Consider the following 17,364-nt stretch of genomic DNA (forward strand, 5'->3'; position numbering starts at 1 on the left):
CTTCCAAATAGTATTTAATCTATTTTCATATATTTCAGGGACATGGTTTAGTGGTGGACTTGGCAGTGTTAGGTTTACAGTTGGGTTCAGCAATGTTAAAGGTCTTTTGACAACCTAAATGATTCTATATGCCCCAGTACTTCATGGGGTATGGACTAGATCCTGACAGGTCCCTTCCAACACAAACCATTCCATGATTCATTACACCCAGAGCACAGCCCACACCAATTTATGTTAAGTGCTCAAAACCTCAGCAAACTAGATCCTGCAACGCCAAGTCAGACACACAGAAGGGAATCGCTTCTACAAAAGCTTGGTGAAGATGGGTCAACCACCATCACACAGAGCTCCAGGGCAGGAGCAGAGATGATAGTTTCATGCTCTAAGGCAACGTTTATCACAGAAGCACAGAATTGTTTAGGTTGGAAAAGACCTTTAAAAACCATTAAGTCCAACTGTTAACCCAGCACTGCCAAGTCCACCACTAAACTGTGTCCCTAAGCATCACATCTACAAGTTTCTTAAATGCTTCCAGGGATGGCGATTCCACCACATCCCTGGGCAGCCTGTTCCAATACTTGACCACCCTTTCAACAACTAAATTTTTCCTAATATCCTATCTAAACCTCCCCTGACACAACTTGAGGCCATCTCCTGTTGTCCTATCACTTGTTACCTGGGAGAAGAGACCTATCCCCACCTATCTCCAACCTTTCAGGTAGTTGTAGGGAACAATAAGATCCCCCCTGAGCCTCCTTTGCTACTGCTGCTGCCACAAAATCTCTTACAGCCCTTGCCTTATTCACTAAACATTTTCCCTCACCCAGAAGAAACAAGCCAGAGACCTTACAAATAGTTTTTGTCACTATGTCAATTCAACCCCAGAAAAGATCAAGTCCTAGCACAAAATTAGGCAGGGCCTGCAGAAAACCACATGCAGTCATTTTAAGCCTAGATATACATGCAAGAAGTGCCATCTAACGTCAATTTTGGTATTCCCCAACTTCGGAGTATTCATATTGAGACTAAGTATTGCACTGTTTAGACTGTTTGTGACAAAAAAACAAGGTTTTAACACAGGTGTTAATTTTTCCCCTAAGAAGAGTTAAATCCAACTCAATAGCATGCAATAAAGACAAAACATTTCCCCAATAAAACTGAAGTTATTTCTATTCCAGACAATAAGCTCGGGAAGCAAAATAAAAACCTAACTGCACAGTATAAGGTCAGTCGGGCTATGGATAGTTATTTTACATCTAAGTATTAAAAACGCATGCTTCTCTGCGGAAGTTTTTAGAAAACCTGAACCTGCTGGTGCTCAGCCTTTCCCAAGGAATGCTGAACACCTTCAAATCCCAGCGACCGCAGGACTCAGGCCATCTCAGAAGGGGGTCAGAGCATGCAGGATTGTAACTTTATATGATGAAAACATACATTGTTTAGACTAGATGATGAAAATTTTTAAGATTTGAACTTTAATAATTTCTTATTTACAAACTAACCCTAACAATGACGTAATTCTGCCACACTCCCATTGATTTTAGTCTCGTAACTCAAACATATTCTGTACACAATGCTAATTAGTTTGTATTACAGCAAAAATGTTCTTAATAGACAGAAATGTGAAACAACTTCAGGGTTCCTTTTAGATTACGCAATAGCCATGTAAAATAATCTTTAGGAGAAGCATTTTACTGTCCATATACCAACTGGGCTATCTGCATGAGAGGCGACAGAGCTGTAGTTGAACACTGCCCTAGGAGACACAAATCGCATCCCTGCTGCACTATCATTTCCAATGCTATTTTCAACAAGTCTCTGCATCACCAAGAATACTTTCACTCGCTTTCTTTGATTTTACAAGAACACTGCTCTGTGTTCAAAGCAACAGCTAGAACAGGGCTCTAGTCTCAACTGGAGTCTCTAAATTGCATTTTGATGGAAGCGCATCAGGTTAACAAAAATCCTGCACCAAGCAAGTCGCAGGCTTTGACTACTGAACTGGCACCGAATGAAAGGTTGAGCTGAGTCCACCTCGGAGGCTTGTGTGCCACCCACTACGGCCAGAGGTGACACAGCAACACGTATTTGCAAAGCTATTAAAAAAATTAAAACACACAATACTTCAATTTTTCGTTGGTTTTAGAAATTTCATTTTTACAAGAAATTTAAAATGTTACATAACTATGTAATTAAAGCAGCATTACAAGAGGTCATTCACTTACAATGTTCCATTTTGTTTAAGAACATCCTGGATATTCACTCTGTGTACAGCATTCTCTTGACCAGTAAGAGGACTTAAAACAGTGGCCTGGGTTTGCAGCTTATCTATTTATGAACATATCTATGCTCTGACAAATTTTAAAGAAGCTGGAAGCCAAAAAATCTGTCCTCAATGGCGTATACCAAATAGAGTGCAACATGGTAGAAGTGCCAAACATGACAAATTTTGCAAGCTACCAATATTTACCATCCATCACAGAGCACTATATTCTCATACAAGCATGTCACAATGAGAAAACAACATCTCTATAAGGGTAAAACAAACAGCATTCAGATTTTTTTTAAAGCCTTCTTCTAAAATTATTGCACTAGATTAGATTGCCTCATCAACAAGGCCAGAGGCCATTTACACTATTTTCTCTCTTTTTTTTTTTTTTCTGTAACAGATGAAAGGATTACAGAAAGTTTTCTGGGGCCAAATTTGGAACTAATGATGGGAAAATTCTTTTGCTAATCCCCCATCTCTCCCACTGCTAGCAGATGCCTGAGACTGGAACAAAACAACGTCTCCTGGTACCCTGCTTCTACTTTGCTCATCAGTGCAAAATACTATGCTCAGGAGGTTTGAAAAGGACCATCAGCTTTGAGCAGAGCCATAAAATCTGAAGGACAGAGCTATACTGAAAATCTGATTACAGAACGACATGAGACTCCAATTAAAAGTTGGATGCATTGCAACTAAATCAGAGGATGGGACTCATCTACTTAGGGCAGATGTCTGCAAAGAATCACCTCCATCCCAGCCCAGGCTCACTTTAGATCGGTGGGGAAAAATGGGCTGTTCCAGGACAAGCTGTGCCCTGCCCAAAGGTGGATGTGTCAGGATCACACCTGAGCAACCCCTGCTGGTGTCTGCTGACTGCAGAGGAAGCTCAGAGAGACTGGCCAAAAGACAAGTGTCGAGGGACATGAAGCTAAGGGAGGCTGGCGTCACGCAGTCTGCCCAAGGAGAAGGGCCAACTTCTGAAGACCACAGCCACCACCACAGCTGGGCCCATTTGCAGGGTGCCCTCTTACAAACCTCAAACATTACTCCTCGTCACTGCCTGTCAGCCCACCAGCGAAGTAAAAATAGATACCGCCAAGTAACTACCCTTCTAAAAAGCAAAGTTTAATCATTTTTCAGTCATTTAACAAACACAAAAGAATTTACGTGTACCAGCTCTACTCGAGAAGTAAACTTTGCATAATTAATCGGGATGCCTCCACTACTTGTGCATCTGCAAATGCACAGCTACACCAACTGGCACTCAACGGAAAATGCCTCTGGCTACCTCAAAGAGCTGGGAAGTGCAAATATCTCAACTGAACAGCGAGCCTGAGCTGCTCGGGGAGGAAAAAAGCAGGTCTGAATAAAAAGTTGTCTGGAAAATAAGTACAGTTACCCAGCTCCCTAAAGTCCGTTTCATTAACTATCAGACATTATCAGCTGCTTCAGAATTATGCCATATTTTACCATAATGTCAGAACAAACTAATGTCAGAGGCACCTAATTACTTGCAGAAGGTGGGAACGTCCAAAACAGGTCAGGGAAGTGGAAGTCAAGCTTCCTGCAAAAATGGGTGATTTGATGGAAAACCTGACTCAAATAAAAAGAAATACTGACGCAGCACTTAATGAAGATGAGCTTCCCCTACCTCCCCACAATACAGACAATGCCATTATCACTCAGCACTAGGAAGGAAAGAGATTCCAAGTCGGGAAATTACAGGGCAGTTATCCTCATCAACCTGATCGTGTAACAGTGACATGAGATTGGCAGCACGCCTGAGAAAAATCTGTAACTAGTTAAGCACAGGGCACAAAATAAGACGTGCAAAGGGAAAATAGCCCTTGGAAAGTATTGCTGGGGATTTCAGCTTTTCCAGTGTAATAGTGGCAACAAAATGCCCGACCACATCCCCCTGTACCCGGGGGTGGGGGGAAAGGATTTAATAAAATCAGAGAAAACATGGGAGTTGTACGTGCTCAATAGCGATGTGTGATCTGGTTCCCCCATCTGTAAGAGTCAGGCCATGTTCCACCTTTTTCAGACTGCTTAAACGTTTACAAACAATGCACTCTGCATGGCTGGCAAGTTTTATTCTCACGATTCTAGGAAGTGAGAAGCAGAAGCAACTGGGTGTTTTCTCTTCCCCCAGGATCTGGCCCACTGTCAGGAACAGGCAATCCTCGGCACTTTTTACTCTGAGCACTCAGGAAAGTTTCCATCTTTTGAGAAAGGCTTGCTTGGAGCTCAAAAAAGAGCTCACATGAAAACATGAAGATTTTTGCTCTAGGCTTTGTAACTATCTGTAAGACAAACAAAACTGGCATTATTTGCATTATTTGTAAAAAGGAGGGTTAAATGCATTCCCTATTTCACACATGTTTCAAGGCTTCATTGCTAGAAAAAGTCTGGCATGGTCACGCAGGAATGCGATGGTACTATACACATTACCTTCAGGGTCCCAAAAACATAAGGAGCTGGGGAGCCTTCCCCTACCCCCAACAGAGGGAAATGGGACACATCATATATTTTCTTGATGAGAAACCAAGGTTTCACAGGGAATTAGTAAACATGCTCATGCTTCCCACCTGTTTTCTATTTAGAGCAAAAAAGCAATTAATATGACTTTTTAAACAACAGTTAATAGAATAAACTTACGAAACCAAGATTTCTAATTGAAAATGTCTTTACTCACATGAGGCAGAGGATCAAAATATGACAAGAGCACTAAGCATAGTTTCTGCCAGCTGCACAAACCGTTTCTTAACAACCTTAAGATTAATAAACAAAGACATATTCTAGACATTTCATAGCCCTCCTGGATTTAGCCATGTATGCAAGGCAAACACAAGAAAGCTGTCCTCTTACTTCACTCATTTGGAACAGAGCTCCCAAGTAGTACTTCATGTTACGTGATTGTTAATACGGGAACCCCCTCGCTCTGAGCAGGCATGCAGAGAAATACAACGGGGAAAAAATACAGGTCCAGGAAGAAGCAGATTTAAGCGTATCATTTATTAGCAAGTAAAAAGACATTTACCTTCTGAGTGGCTAAGTACAACACAACCCAAGGATAAACCATATGGCTCAAGCCTTTGTGCAAGGGAGAAAGCTGGCAGGGGTCCAAGGCTCTAATTGAACTATTACCATATTGTAAGAAATAAAAAAGTCAGAAAGACTGGAGGATCTGCTCTCCTAGGGACAGTTTATGTCATGCAAACAATTAAGTGAGTAACAAAACACATTTAACAGGACAGCAATTCCACCATTTGGATACTGGCTCATTTTAAAGAAAATAGGTACTCTTCTAGTTCAATATTGCACTTAATTTAATCCTACATTCAACGCCATGAAACCTCCAAAATCCAAATCATTTGTAGCAAACAATACAACGCTTCTCCTTCAATCGCTGTCTCAAGGCTTTTTCATTTAGTTAATAAGGAAAGACGCAGAATAAGAATGCTCAAGTGAAACCCAGCAACACATAAAAGCTTACCATAAAAACTGTCATAAAACTGAAAAATGCAAAATAGAGTACAAAATTAACTTTGTACTTCGTGCAAATAATCACCCATCTTTTCTTTCAAAAGGCAGGCTTGATAGAAATATACCAAACGTTATATGTTGTACATGCACAACAGGGTATGTAGTGAAACACGATAGAACCACCAGGCCATGAACAGATGGAATCTGTAGTGGTGGTTTGTTTCTAAACCTTTACAGTATTGTCTTGTTACTTTGTGGGCAAAAAGCAGTGCAGCTGTATGAGGAGCAGGAAAAAAAGGAAATTAATCACAATCTTACATAAAAATGAGGCAAACTGAGTATGAATCTTGTTCTTACCATTCTGTTCATCCAGCTCATTCCCAATTTCCTGCCCCATTTGCTTTTGCCGGGATATGATTGAAGAAAGAGCATCAAGTCCAGCATCTTGTTCTGCACCAGAAAAATATATAAAATTACATGAATAAAATTGCCAGTATGCCAGGCTATGTACCGTAAAAGATGAAAAAGTGAAGAAAAATATCTAATCTGTACTCAAAGAGTTATAATGAGTTAAGAAAAATATATCAACACAACATGAAAATTAATCCTTATGGCAACAGCACTCTTAAAATAATGTGAATGATGGGTAATTATTTTCTCTGCTCTGGCCAGGACATTTAGCTGAGGGTCCCCCACAAAAAAAAAAAAAAAAATTCCAAGGGTTCAACATTCAGCTGTTACTCAATTATAAATGCAGGAGATTTTCTGGCACACCCAGAGAGATCCCTGATTAGCCTTTTTAAATTTTCCAAGAAACTTTTATCATTAATAAAAGACAAACAGGTGATGCAAACACCAAAGAATTCAAGCTGATTTTTAAAGCTGGAAGAGGATAGAGAGTGCATGGAAAAGAGCCTCAGACAGAGGGGACATGGGGGGAGCAGCTGAAGGCTGATGTGCTCCCACCAGCTCTGCAGACGCTCCTTTATTAAGAGCCACACTGCCTCTGCTATTCCAGTCCGCAGGTACCACGCTGCCCTTAGCAAGCACCTTAACCAAAACATGCAGTTGCCCGAAGTTGTCAAGTAGAACAAGGAGATAAGCTGGAGGCTGGACTGACACACTGCGAAGCAGCAATGTTCCGTAGAGCAAGACTGCCAGCCAGCTGCAGCCCAGGAGCCAAAAACTGTACGGGATGGCCAGACCCCCCTTCCCTTCAACAGGAATACCTCTCAGCCTCCCCAGGGGATACCTACGGTGGAATCAAAAACCAGAGCTTGAGGTTTCTCCTGGACCATCCAAACAGAGTTCAGGCCGTTCTCCTGAACTGTAGCTATAAATGTTGTTTCACATGCAGGCTAAAGCGGGCTTTATCTGGAGCCTGATTTCATTTGATTACTTCCAATACTTTGACTGCAGAGAAATTACCATTAACCACCTGATGTCCTCAGGCTGAGGTTTTCCAACACTTCCAAGGTTAGAGATTCCTTATGGGTCTTGAGGGCCAAAATCTAAAGACCCTTTTTAGAGTAGCTAATTCTTGCCGCATTCCAATTCAACAATACATCGAACACACCCCAGCCTGAAGCACAGCAGTAATACCATCACACTCACCGCAATTAGCGAGATCTCCACTGCAAACCAAAACCATGAGTATGGTCAAAGTCAGGGATGCCCTGTAAGTGCATCTCTCAAAATCTGATTTAAGATGCTTTCAGTTAAGAATACTGCAAGCACAATACTGCTCCTGCAAGTACAGGTAACAACCACCTGGAACTATCACATTTGACATCTCCAGGTAACAAAACTTCAGCATAGGTTACTGTATTGACCGTCTAATAAGGGCTCCTCCGAGTCCTAGCAATGCTTATAAAAAATAGACAGACTCTTATACCTTCTATGATCCTTCGCTGCTGCTGCCTGAGATCGTCAAAGCCAAGCCCTCTGGTTTCCTCAGATTCTTCCATGAGCCACGGGTTGGTTACACCTCGTTTGACCCCTCCCGTCATTAGGCTAGATCTGAAAATAACCTCAGTAAGTAACTTTCAACACAAAACCCACTCATCATATAATCCGCACTTGCAAGAGTGGCTGACAGAGATGGAAGTGTACATATTCATTGCACTCCATTGTGTTTCTCTGCAATCACAGAAGAAATTAGCCAAAAAGAATCCGACGATCTCAATAACAAATACATCTTGCAGGCTCCATAACACTGCCTAGACACGGTAAAGCAGGGAGAGAAATAATTTTGCAGTGAACAATTAAGCTACTTGCCAAAATATACACCACATTGTATAACATATTCATATTAAATATTGTTTGCATGTAGAAAATGCATGTAGCATTCAAAACTGTGACAAAAATATTACGGTTAATAGGAATACACATATTATTCATGCATTTGCTGTGTGAACACAAACTTGTGAAAACACTGCGGTACAGCCTGAAAACTTCCAGTAGTAAAAGGATCAACACATTAGCACAGATGCAAATCAGATGAGACTACTAATTTTCTGCAATCCTGACCAAACCTAAAAGAGAACATTTCTGCATTTCAAAAACCGCACATGGAATTCACAGTTACTCTCCTGCACTTCCTAGTCTGGCATCAACATGAACAAGCAGCCAGGCACACACACTCTTAAATGAAAGAGCAATCAAGTTATGGGTTTTCTTTTAAAAGAATTATGACTTGAGGTTGTTCACATTATAGACACTTTCCTGGTTACAACAGAATACAAGTTTTTCACATCCAGGGCACATAAATTCAAGTAGTAAAATGAAATGCCACTTAAATATTTTTCTCAATACCAGATTTCTGGTTTCTACCTTTCAGCTTTTCATCGGTTTTCCCTACAAGAAAAACATCATATGACAGACTGTGAGCCACTTGAACCCAAGACTGCAACTCAGATCTGGGGTAAGAGTCATCACTCAGCAGCAGTGCAGAAGTAAGAGGTTTTGCTTTCAGCTTTGCTTTTTTTAAACTCTGTATTTTATTCTCATTTTACCTTCGCCCCATTCTTTCCCAAAGTACTTTCACAAAGAAAACAAAAACAGTAAGCACTTTTAGGATCTCTCATAATCTCATTTTTTTTTTTAATTACACTAAGGCTTTTTTAATTTTTAAATCGAGTCCAGGTCCCTTCTCTGTGAGATATACTGGAATGCTGTACAATAGCATGCATATGCTCGAAATAATTTTGTGGTCAAAATTCTGTATCAAAAGAAGTTAAAAAGTATCTGTGGAGCTCGGGGGAGTTAATGCACCCTGCTGAGGGGTTCAGCTCTGGGGAGGGATGCCTGAAGTTTTACAGCAAAGGTATTCAAACAAAACCCAGAACTTGTGCCTAGGAGTTCCTGGAGGAATCACGGTGAACTAGAGACATCTCCTGGCCGAGAGACGAATCAACTCTGCTGAAAAATTGTCACCAGGCACGTTTTGGGCCATCCATAACTTCCAGGCACATATGCCCTCATCTGCGCACTATGCTCTTCCCATTGCACTCACAGCCAGTTAAACTCGCGAGCGCTCAGCCTCTTCGCACAGGACTTCCCCAGCTCCACCAGCACAAGAACTGGTGTTCTCATGTTCATGGGAACGCCACATTGCTCTTGACACCATAGTCTTTTTGTTCATTCAACTTCGTATCAAGGTAATGGATTTGAAAGAATAAAAAAAAATTATTTTTTTTTTTGCTACAGGACTAAAAGGCATTTATGGTAAATCACAACATCTCATTTAACCATCCTGATGCTGCTGGAACCTGACTGCCCCGCTGTGCCCACCACCAGCTGGCCCTCAAGGACAACACCTGAAAGACAAGCTGGGGTTCTTCTGTATTCCAGCCCTTTGCACCTCTTTACATGTATTTTATCGAGGTAGGGAATCTGGCTCAATTAGACAAAGATACGCACACATGAAATACAGTTTTACACATTACCTAGCTTTTTTTCATTGCTTTGGGGGATTAAATATACTGATATTTTCTAGTCTCACAACTGCTACCAGGTTCACAAACCTGAACACAATAGAAGCATTACACTTCTGAACACGCAAAGATCATTACAGTCCACCCAGTTCAGCAGTTCAATTAGCAAGCACACAAAACCTATGGTTAACAACATCTGACAGAATTACTTAAATAAAGCAAACTGAATATAAAGCTCTTTGCTTGCTAAAAAGAGCACAACTGTTTCTGCCTGTTAAGAAAGCGCCAAGGCAAGCAAATTTGAAATAATTTGCACCGTTCGCTCTCCCTCACCACTAATAATCTGCCCTATTCTTGTAGGTTGGGTCATGACAACTGGTCTGCTCGTTACAATAATCTTTTTGACATGTTTGGTAACTACCTTCCCACACAACACAGCATAACTTCCTACTTCCTCTGATCTTACCATGTTTCCCTTTGGTGGTGTGAAGATTAAAGCTTATCCAATTAGCCACCCACTGCCTCCGCCAAGTTAATCACATAAATCTTTGAAACCGTCACAGAGCAGTGGAGTGTGCGGATAGCTTTTGATTATAGGAGCAGATTTAACTAATTACGAGGCTTAGCAATGCGCCCAAGTATAAAAGATGATGGGGTTTAAAATCAGGGAGTTATGTCACCGCTTAACAAGGGAGGGCTTATCTTCCAGAAGGCATTGTTTCACTGATAATTCTGACAAAACTTCCCAAGTAACTCAGATTAGTCAACCAGCACTTACTTTAGACCAAGGCCACACATCAAGGCTTACAGCTTTAGAAGACTGATCAGCAAGATTGAATTTTAAACAAAACCTGGGTCATATGACAATTGGTTGGATGATCACTTGAACATTCCCTTAACGATACAGTTATACAAGTGGGGCTCTTTGAAGCGCCCAGGGCACCTCAGCTTGGCTTCACAGGTCACTCTCCAAGGCACGGCAAAGAAGCTGGGGTATTCTCTCACTTACGATTTAATTGCTCACACTGGCAGCCAGCGTACCTTAGGAAGCTCCAAGCTAGTAAACAAAACGAGTATAATTTTAAGATACAAAAGCTCTCTCCCCCCTCCAAAAAAAACCAGGAGAAGCCATACGAGCACAAGCACTTGCAAGTGCCCTCCAGGTACATTCCCAGGTGGAGACTTCCCCACAAGAACAGCTCCCAGTGGAAGCCCACAGAAGGAGCAGCATTCCCTGCAGCTGGCAGAGGACTTCCCAGCTCCACCAGGACAAGAACTGGTGTTCTCATGTTCACAAAACGCCACGTTGCTCTTAACACCATTTACCTGCAGTTCAGTTAACTGGTCCCACTGCCTTGCAATGACTGGAAGCTGCACAAGCTAGCTGCCACGTGGGATGCCAGACAGCTGATTTGCAGGACAGCTGCTTTGCAGCACCTCCAGAACCACTAATTCCTGCCCAAAACACAGGCATGGCAGCTTCACGCGGCACAACAAGCGGCTCCCAACCACCTCATGCCAGTACAGGACGGCAGGTGCCTTCAGAGGAGCAGCACAAGGCAAGCAACAAGCTGGAAGTGTGTTTGCACTGTTGTACAGGCACACTTACCTTGGAAAAACACATCCATTCTGAGTGGCTGGGCTGTGGTAAGGAACTACACAGAGGAGGCATCCCTATGCCAGGGTAAGCATCCCCAGGGAAGGTTACCTTTATAACAAAATTTACACTCACATTTTATTCCACAGCAGTTTCACTTTCCTATGCAAACCCTCAAAATATACACTGCAAGAAACAATTCCATCAGGGATTAATCCTGCTATCAAATATTACTGTCTTCATTCTACACCGTCCCTTATTTTCTCTGCAAGATCGGACGTAGCATAATACTAAATATATTGTGTAACAGTTTTCATGGTCCCTCATTGAAACAGCCTCATCTCTACAGCCCACTTGCACTCCTTGGGAACGAAAGAATTACAGGAAAGAAGAATTTTCTCTAGAAAGAAGCTGCCTCTTGTATAATTACATCCAGAGAAAAGGCAAAGGGACAAATCTCCTGTGGGACTAGTCCCGTCCACAAAATGCTCAAAAATTCCATCACCTGTGACTTGCACCTCTGCACCCAGGGCAATGAGCTCCTCCTCGAGTGCCGTCCAGAGGGCTGCTTTTGGGACAAGATGCAGCACTACGATCACGCCTGGACATTTGCCTGACCACAACCAACAAGTACATGAACCTCCAAGCAGGTCTCGGCTTGGCATTTGTTCTCACTACAGCCCTAGCACACCCAGGCCAGAGGAACAGTGATGCTGCTGGTACAGAAAAAACCTCGGGCAGGAAACTTGGGTAGTTTTGAGCGTATTCAGGAGGCAAAACATAAAGCGCAGAGCTCAGCTTTGAGAGCTGCCCTCCTACTGATGTTTTTTCCTGAGGCTAATGAGCAATAAACTTTAATAACAGGCATGCAGGCACAACCTGAAGCACGATGCCTACAATTATGGAGTTTGACTTATTTTTCTCTGTGGTGTTAAGTTTCCTTTCTTTGCTGTTCCTTATAAATGCATGTATTATACACAGTTTTCCCATAACCACAGTCCCGACTTCAGCAAGGTCCTTAAGGAGCTCTGGTATTCTCTGAGAGATAAGAGATACAAACTGTCCCTTAAAACACAGACCAAACCAAGACTTCACTATCTTACTGGAATCCTCCTTAAATTTGGGGTAGGCACCACTACCCCTGAGTTTTGCAGTAGTCGAGTAGGTGCTGTACTCTGCTGCTGCCGTCTGCACACACTGTAACCTACAGGGTGCTCCCAGGCGACAAGTGGTACAACAGGAGATGACCCAAGTTTAGAGACACAGTTCAGGGGATGAGGAGGGTGTTGAGACAATTACAAGCATTTTGGCTCATGCCTACACAGCCAAAGACACAGTAATCCTGGAAAAATCCTGCCTCAGCCCCTAAATTTGATCTTATGACTCAAGACAGCGGCGTTCTCAAGCATGCGTTTCTGTATTGACAATTTGCCTCTTCTTCCACCTTTTCTATCCATCCCCTAGACGCAAGGTTAACCACATCCCGTGTCAGGATGCCATAGCTGCAGCCGGGCAGGCTTCCAACAGTAACTGGTAGGGAGGGAGGAAGGAAATCAGGAAGGAGTTTTAAAAAGGCACTTAAACAACTATTTTTAATCTTATCTGCCAAAGAGTATTTGCTCCTCCATAAACAAGAGTCAGATCCCCAAAAGCATTTAAGCGCCTAATGGCTTATTGATTTAAGTCAGGCACTCTATGCCTATTTGACATTAGGCAAAATACCTGTTTGGATTAAGACTGAAATACCTCAAATCTGACAGAAATGTATTCAAACAGAAAAAATGGTAGCCCACATTAAAGAAAAAAAGAACATGGATTCTTCTATAGTTTATCCAGGGTAGCTATTACTTAAGGTGTTTTGTGTCCCACAGCTATCAAAAGTTTTCTCTTTTTGAGAAACTCAAAAAGAAAATAAGAAAGGCATGTTAATTTATTTACTCACTGGTGACTGACGTACACTTTACATACTGTACCTGGTCAGACAGGAAGAGAAGTATTCTTGATTCCTTCAACTCCACAAATGTTTAAAAGACCCATAAAAATTTGATACACAACTTCCAGAAAGTCAATGGTTTTGGTTGCCTTTTCCACTTCTGCATTTCAAATGGTGTGAAACCATGGGGATTTCTGCCCCATTAAAGCCTCTGTCATAATAACCTGCACAGATGTCTTTCCAAGGAGAAAAGAGGGGAGAAGATACTGAAACTGCTGAATGAAAACCAATTAAAAAAAATTTAACTGACCCTACTCAAGCAAAGTCATGTAAACAGCACAACCTTTCCCCTGGAAAATTCCAGTTGCATCTTAATTAATGCCGACAACGCCGGAAGGTAAACTCATGCTATACCGAAGTAATGTAGCGTCCTGCCCTGTGTTCTGGCCCAAGTTGTCAGTTAGGATAAATACTAAGAGCATTAAGGCCACTGTACTTCACAATCAGAAATAGCTTTACAGCAGTTTTCAAAGGATGTAAAACTCACTGAATGGTGACCAAATATAAACGAAGATTAATTCTAGTGAAACCCTCACAGCTATAGGCCATGGGGACAATAAATATGTGATCAGTGGTGCAAGAAGGTTAATGAAAGGAATGACTGCTGGAAAGAAAAAGACTTCTGAAAATGTGTGCTGTCACATCAGAGATGGATTAGATACAGAAAACCAATACAAAACCAGAGAAAAGTGTCACTGCTAGAACTTAATCAAACAACACGTGCTGATTTTTCTAATGCAGTGGGAAAAGCTGACTTTCAGGCTTCAGACACACTGAAGAGCGGCCTTTGCCGCCTACTGAAATCCAAAGCAGGCTGTTCCAGAAGGCTGCAAGTTTTAGAGAAACTCGGTGCTGTAAATAGCTGCTTAACCCTACCAGAAGCTGTTGTCTTCCGTCCCTGCAAGCAGCGCGGCAGGCAGGGGGGGACAAGCTCCTTCAGTACCAATCTACGTGCCGGCCAGGCTCAGGCAAGAGGGAAAGGTCTGACACACTGGCAACAAGCTTCAGGCCCTGGCTACATCTCTGCCTGTACCACTGAAAACAAGACCTACAAGGGAGAATATGGAAGGGGCGTGAATTCATCAGGCAGAGAATAGCTGGCATAGTTTTAACCATTTTTAATTAAAGAAGTTAAAAGAGAACTATAAAACTTCAAGCCTTGCAATACCAGCAAACGTCTACTGTCTCTGATGTTATCTTGCACTGGAAAATACTGGTTCCCTTGATCATTTCCAAAGGAGCTTGGAGATTTTGATATTTTCCTCCAATCTGCCTCGCCACCTTCACACCAGGGCAGCTCTGGGTTGAATCTTCACCCTCCGTCTGCTCCACAGCTGTAACATGCCAATGCTGCCCTGCTACAGCAGGGACAGCCACACTTCAGAAGGTCAGATCAGCTTCCGCACTGCTCCGAGCAGGCGATGAGAGCTTTCTCCCATCATCAGATCCCACAGACATTTTACCTATTTGCTATTTTACATGTTTCGGTTGACTCAGCAATAGATGTAAAAGCCAGCACCAGTGCATCTCTGCACTGCACTCCGGAGAACGCCAAACCTAGCGCAATTAATGGATTCGATCAAAGCCTGCAGCTTTACCCTCCACAGCAGGTGTTGCACTGACAACATCTGGTCACGCAAAGATGACAAACCGCAAAGTGAAACACGTGCTTTGGCCCTACCAAATACTGCACTGGAGTACAAAAGCCAAAAGCAACCAACCTCTACACCACGTTACTGAACAGACCCTCACAAAACACAAATACACACGTGAACACAGAAAACTATCAATTAAGTTTTTAATATCTCTTCCACCTGCTTCAAGGTACACAAAGTAAACAAGCTAGAAAAAGAAAAATATCTTATTTTCGACAGTTATGATAGGACACAGCACTCACACTGGTACCCGATCTTTCACTATACAGTAACTTCAAAACTGTCTCTGCCTTTTTCGAGAGCATAGCGCTGAAAAGGGACTGGTTCTCAAAGTACATCAGCAAAAAGGCTCACATATTTCTCCAAGAGTGTGAGGACTTACAATGAAGTTTTGTTCTAAGACTGAGGCCTGACATTGCAAAAAGGTGAGAAACTTTCTCAGGAGGGCTCTAACACTCTCCCCTCACACAAGTAACCTCACTTGTGCATGTATAAAATGCAATGCTGTTGATTTGCTACAGAAAAGGTCCAGTGAATATAGTGTATTAGAAAACACCTGCCACTTGAAGCACAAGCTCAAAATCTTTTAAAATATGTATTCCTATTGCATGTCCATATTGCAGAAGTACAGGCGCACACTTCAGAGGCAGATCTCACTACGCCACGGGTCAGCAGAGGCGGGGAAGCTCCACTCAGCCACATCGCATGACCCAGACCACACATGCGGCATTGTGCAGGGCTTACAGGGCAGAGCACAGCCCCCTGCATGACCCACAGCCAGCTTAAGAAGTCTGTGCCTGCTGCATTAAAGCTTGCCACACATCGGCAAAATAGGTGCCTGGGCCAAATGGTCGTGATTCATATAAAACTTCCAATAATTATGTTCACTTTTTTAAAAATACAAGGCTTTAAAACCAGGGTTTACCAGTCACAGTCTACACTCAGTACTATTTCATTGACCATGCAAATATAGCAAGCTCTGCAAAACTAAAGAGCCTGCAGCTCCACTTCTCTTCTGCATCATTTTGCAGGACAGATGATTACCTGAATCTGCAGGGGAAAAATTATGAAGAGCAAATGCAACTACCTGTGCTGGAATTTAGCCAAAATGGTAACTCTCACACTGAGCAGTATTTAGCGACCTGCATGGGGTCAGAAGACAGGTAAGTCACACTCTTTGATAGCAGAGCTTTTCATTTTTTGTGTGAATGTTGGCTCAAGATTAAAAGAGATCAAAGCACATCACCCCGTGAATCACGAGGATGCATCTGAAGTTGTCCCTCAACACATGCCACTTCAATTCCAACATACCATAGTCCTAATCCTGTGCTAAGGTGATCGATCTACCACCCATTTGCTCGCAGAGGAAAGAGGAAATGGCAGCTTCATTTTGTTGTCTGTAGCCTGGCCATGAACTTGGGGAAAAAAGCTTATTTACTGCTACCCCTTTTCTCCTCTCTCTCCTCCAGCAATTCATTCACTGGGCAGTTTAAACACATTGAAAGAAAAATGAGTCTCAAAGTGTACAACACAGATGAAGAGGCAGAAGAGACTAAGCCTCGTTAGCAGAGCCTTTAGATCATGTGCAGCACACACAGAGCTCCAGGCTGAACCCAGGATACTCCCCCTCGACCAGTGGGGATTTCACTGAAAACACAGGAGAGAAAACTGAAAACTCAGGAGAGCACAATTTGAAGGCTATTAACCATAATTATTTTTTCCAGCTGTGAAGGACACACCAAAATGGAAATTAAAATGTATTCCATTTGAAGGCCCCTGCTGACTGCTACACAATATGGTCTTTGGGGACCATTTGAAGCTTAAGCCTCACCCTGACAGTTCTCTTTCCAACAATTCATGTCAACCTTGTACAGTGGCACCCATCAGTCCAAGTCGGTGACTGACTCTACTAGATCAGTTAGTCAGCTATTACCTCCTCCAAGCAATTCCCCATTCCCTCGTCCTCCCCAGCTTTGTAGACATACATGATACTGTCAAAAAAAGCACACAATTTCTAAGCAAATGAAACCACAGTTCGCTACATGCAGAGCTAAATTATTTCAATGGATGCATTTAACATTATCTTCAGAGATAATCAAAGCACAAATCACACTGTTCATTTGAGGTGACAATGCCATACCTTATCACATCTGGTTCTGTGCCTTCATTCTTGTAAGATGCCTGGAGTTGTTTCTGTCGTGTGAGAAGGTCATCCACCAGATTCTGCCTCCTGTCTCCCTCCAGCTGGGTGCTGATGATACTTGGTTAAGGACCAAACTTAAAAACACTGAAAAACTTTAATTTTATATAATAAAAATAATACCTGTTATACATTCTTAAAATAAATCAGACCTCATGATCATCAAAAATTAACTAGAGTAACTATTTTAACTCAGGAAAAGGCTGTAACACCTAAGAAAAGGAGA

At 42.3% G+C, this 17,364-nt stretch overlaps 1 protein-coding gene across 5 annotated transcripts in view; it reads right to left on the bottom strand.

Moving 5' to 3' along the window:
* STX8 (syntaxin 8) overlaps window positions 1-17,364 on the bottom strand; it is a 104,513-nt gene that overhangs the window by 81,378 nt on the left and 5,771 nt on the right. For all 5 annotated transcript variants that reach the window (XM_037409512.1, XM_037409521.1, XM_037409504.1 and 2 more), the window contains exons 4-6: window positions 17,079-17,189; window positions 7,653-7,777; window positions 6,116-6,208 (exon numbers count right to left, since the gene is read on the bottom strand). In XM_037409512.1, the coding sequence (XP_037265409.1) occupies window positions 6,116-6,208; window positions 7,653-7,777; window positions 17,079-17,189 (329 nt within the window). The remainder of the gene's footprint in view (window positions 1-6,115; window positions 6,209-7,652; window positions 7,778-17,078; window positions 17,190-17,364) is intronic.

Source organism: Falco rusticolus, chromosome 1 (assembly GCF_015220075.1).
Source record: "Falco rusticolus isolate bFalRus1 chromosome 1, bFalRus1.pri, whole genome shotgun sequence".
Taxonomy (NCBI): domain Eukaryota; kingdom Metazoa; phylum Chordata; class Aves; order Falconiformes; family Falconidae; genus Falco; species Falco rusticolus.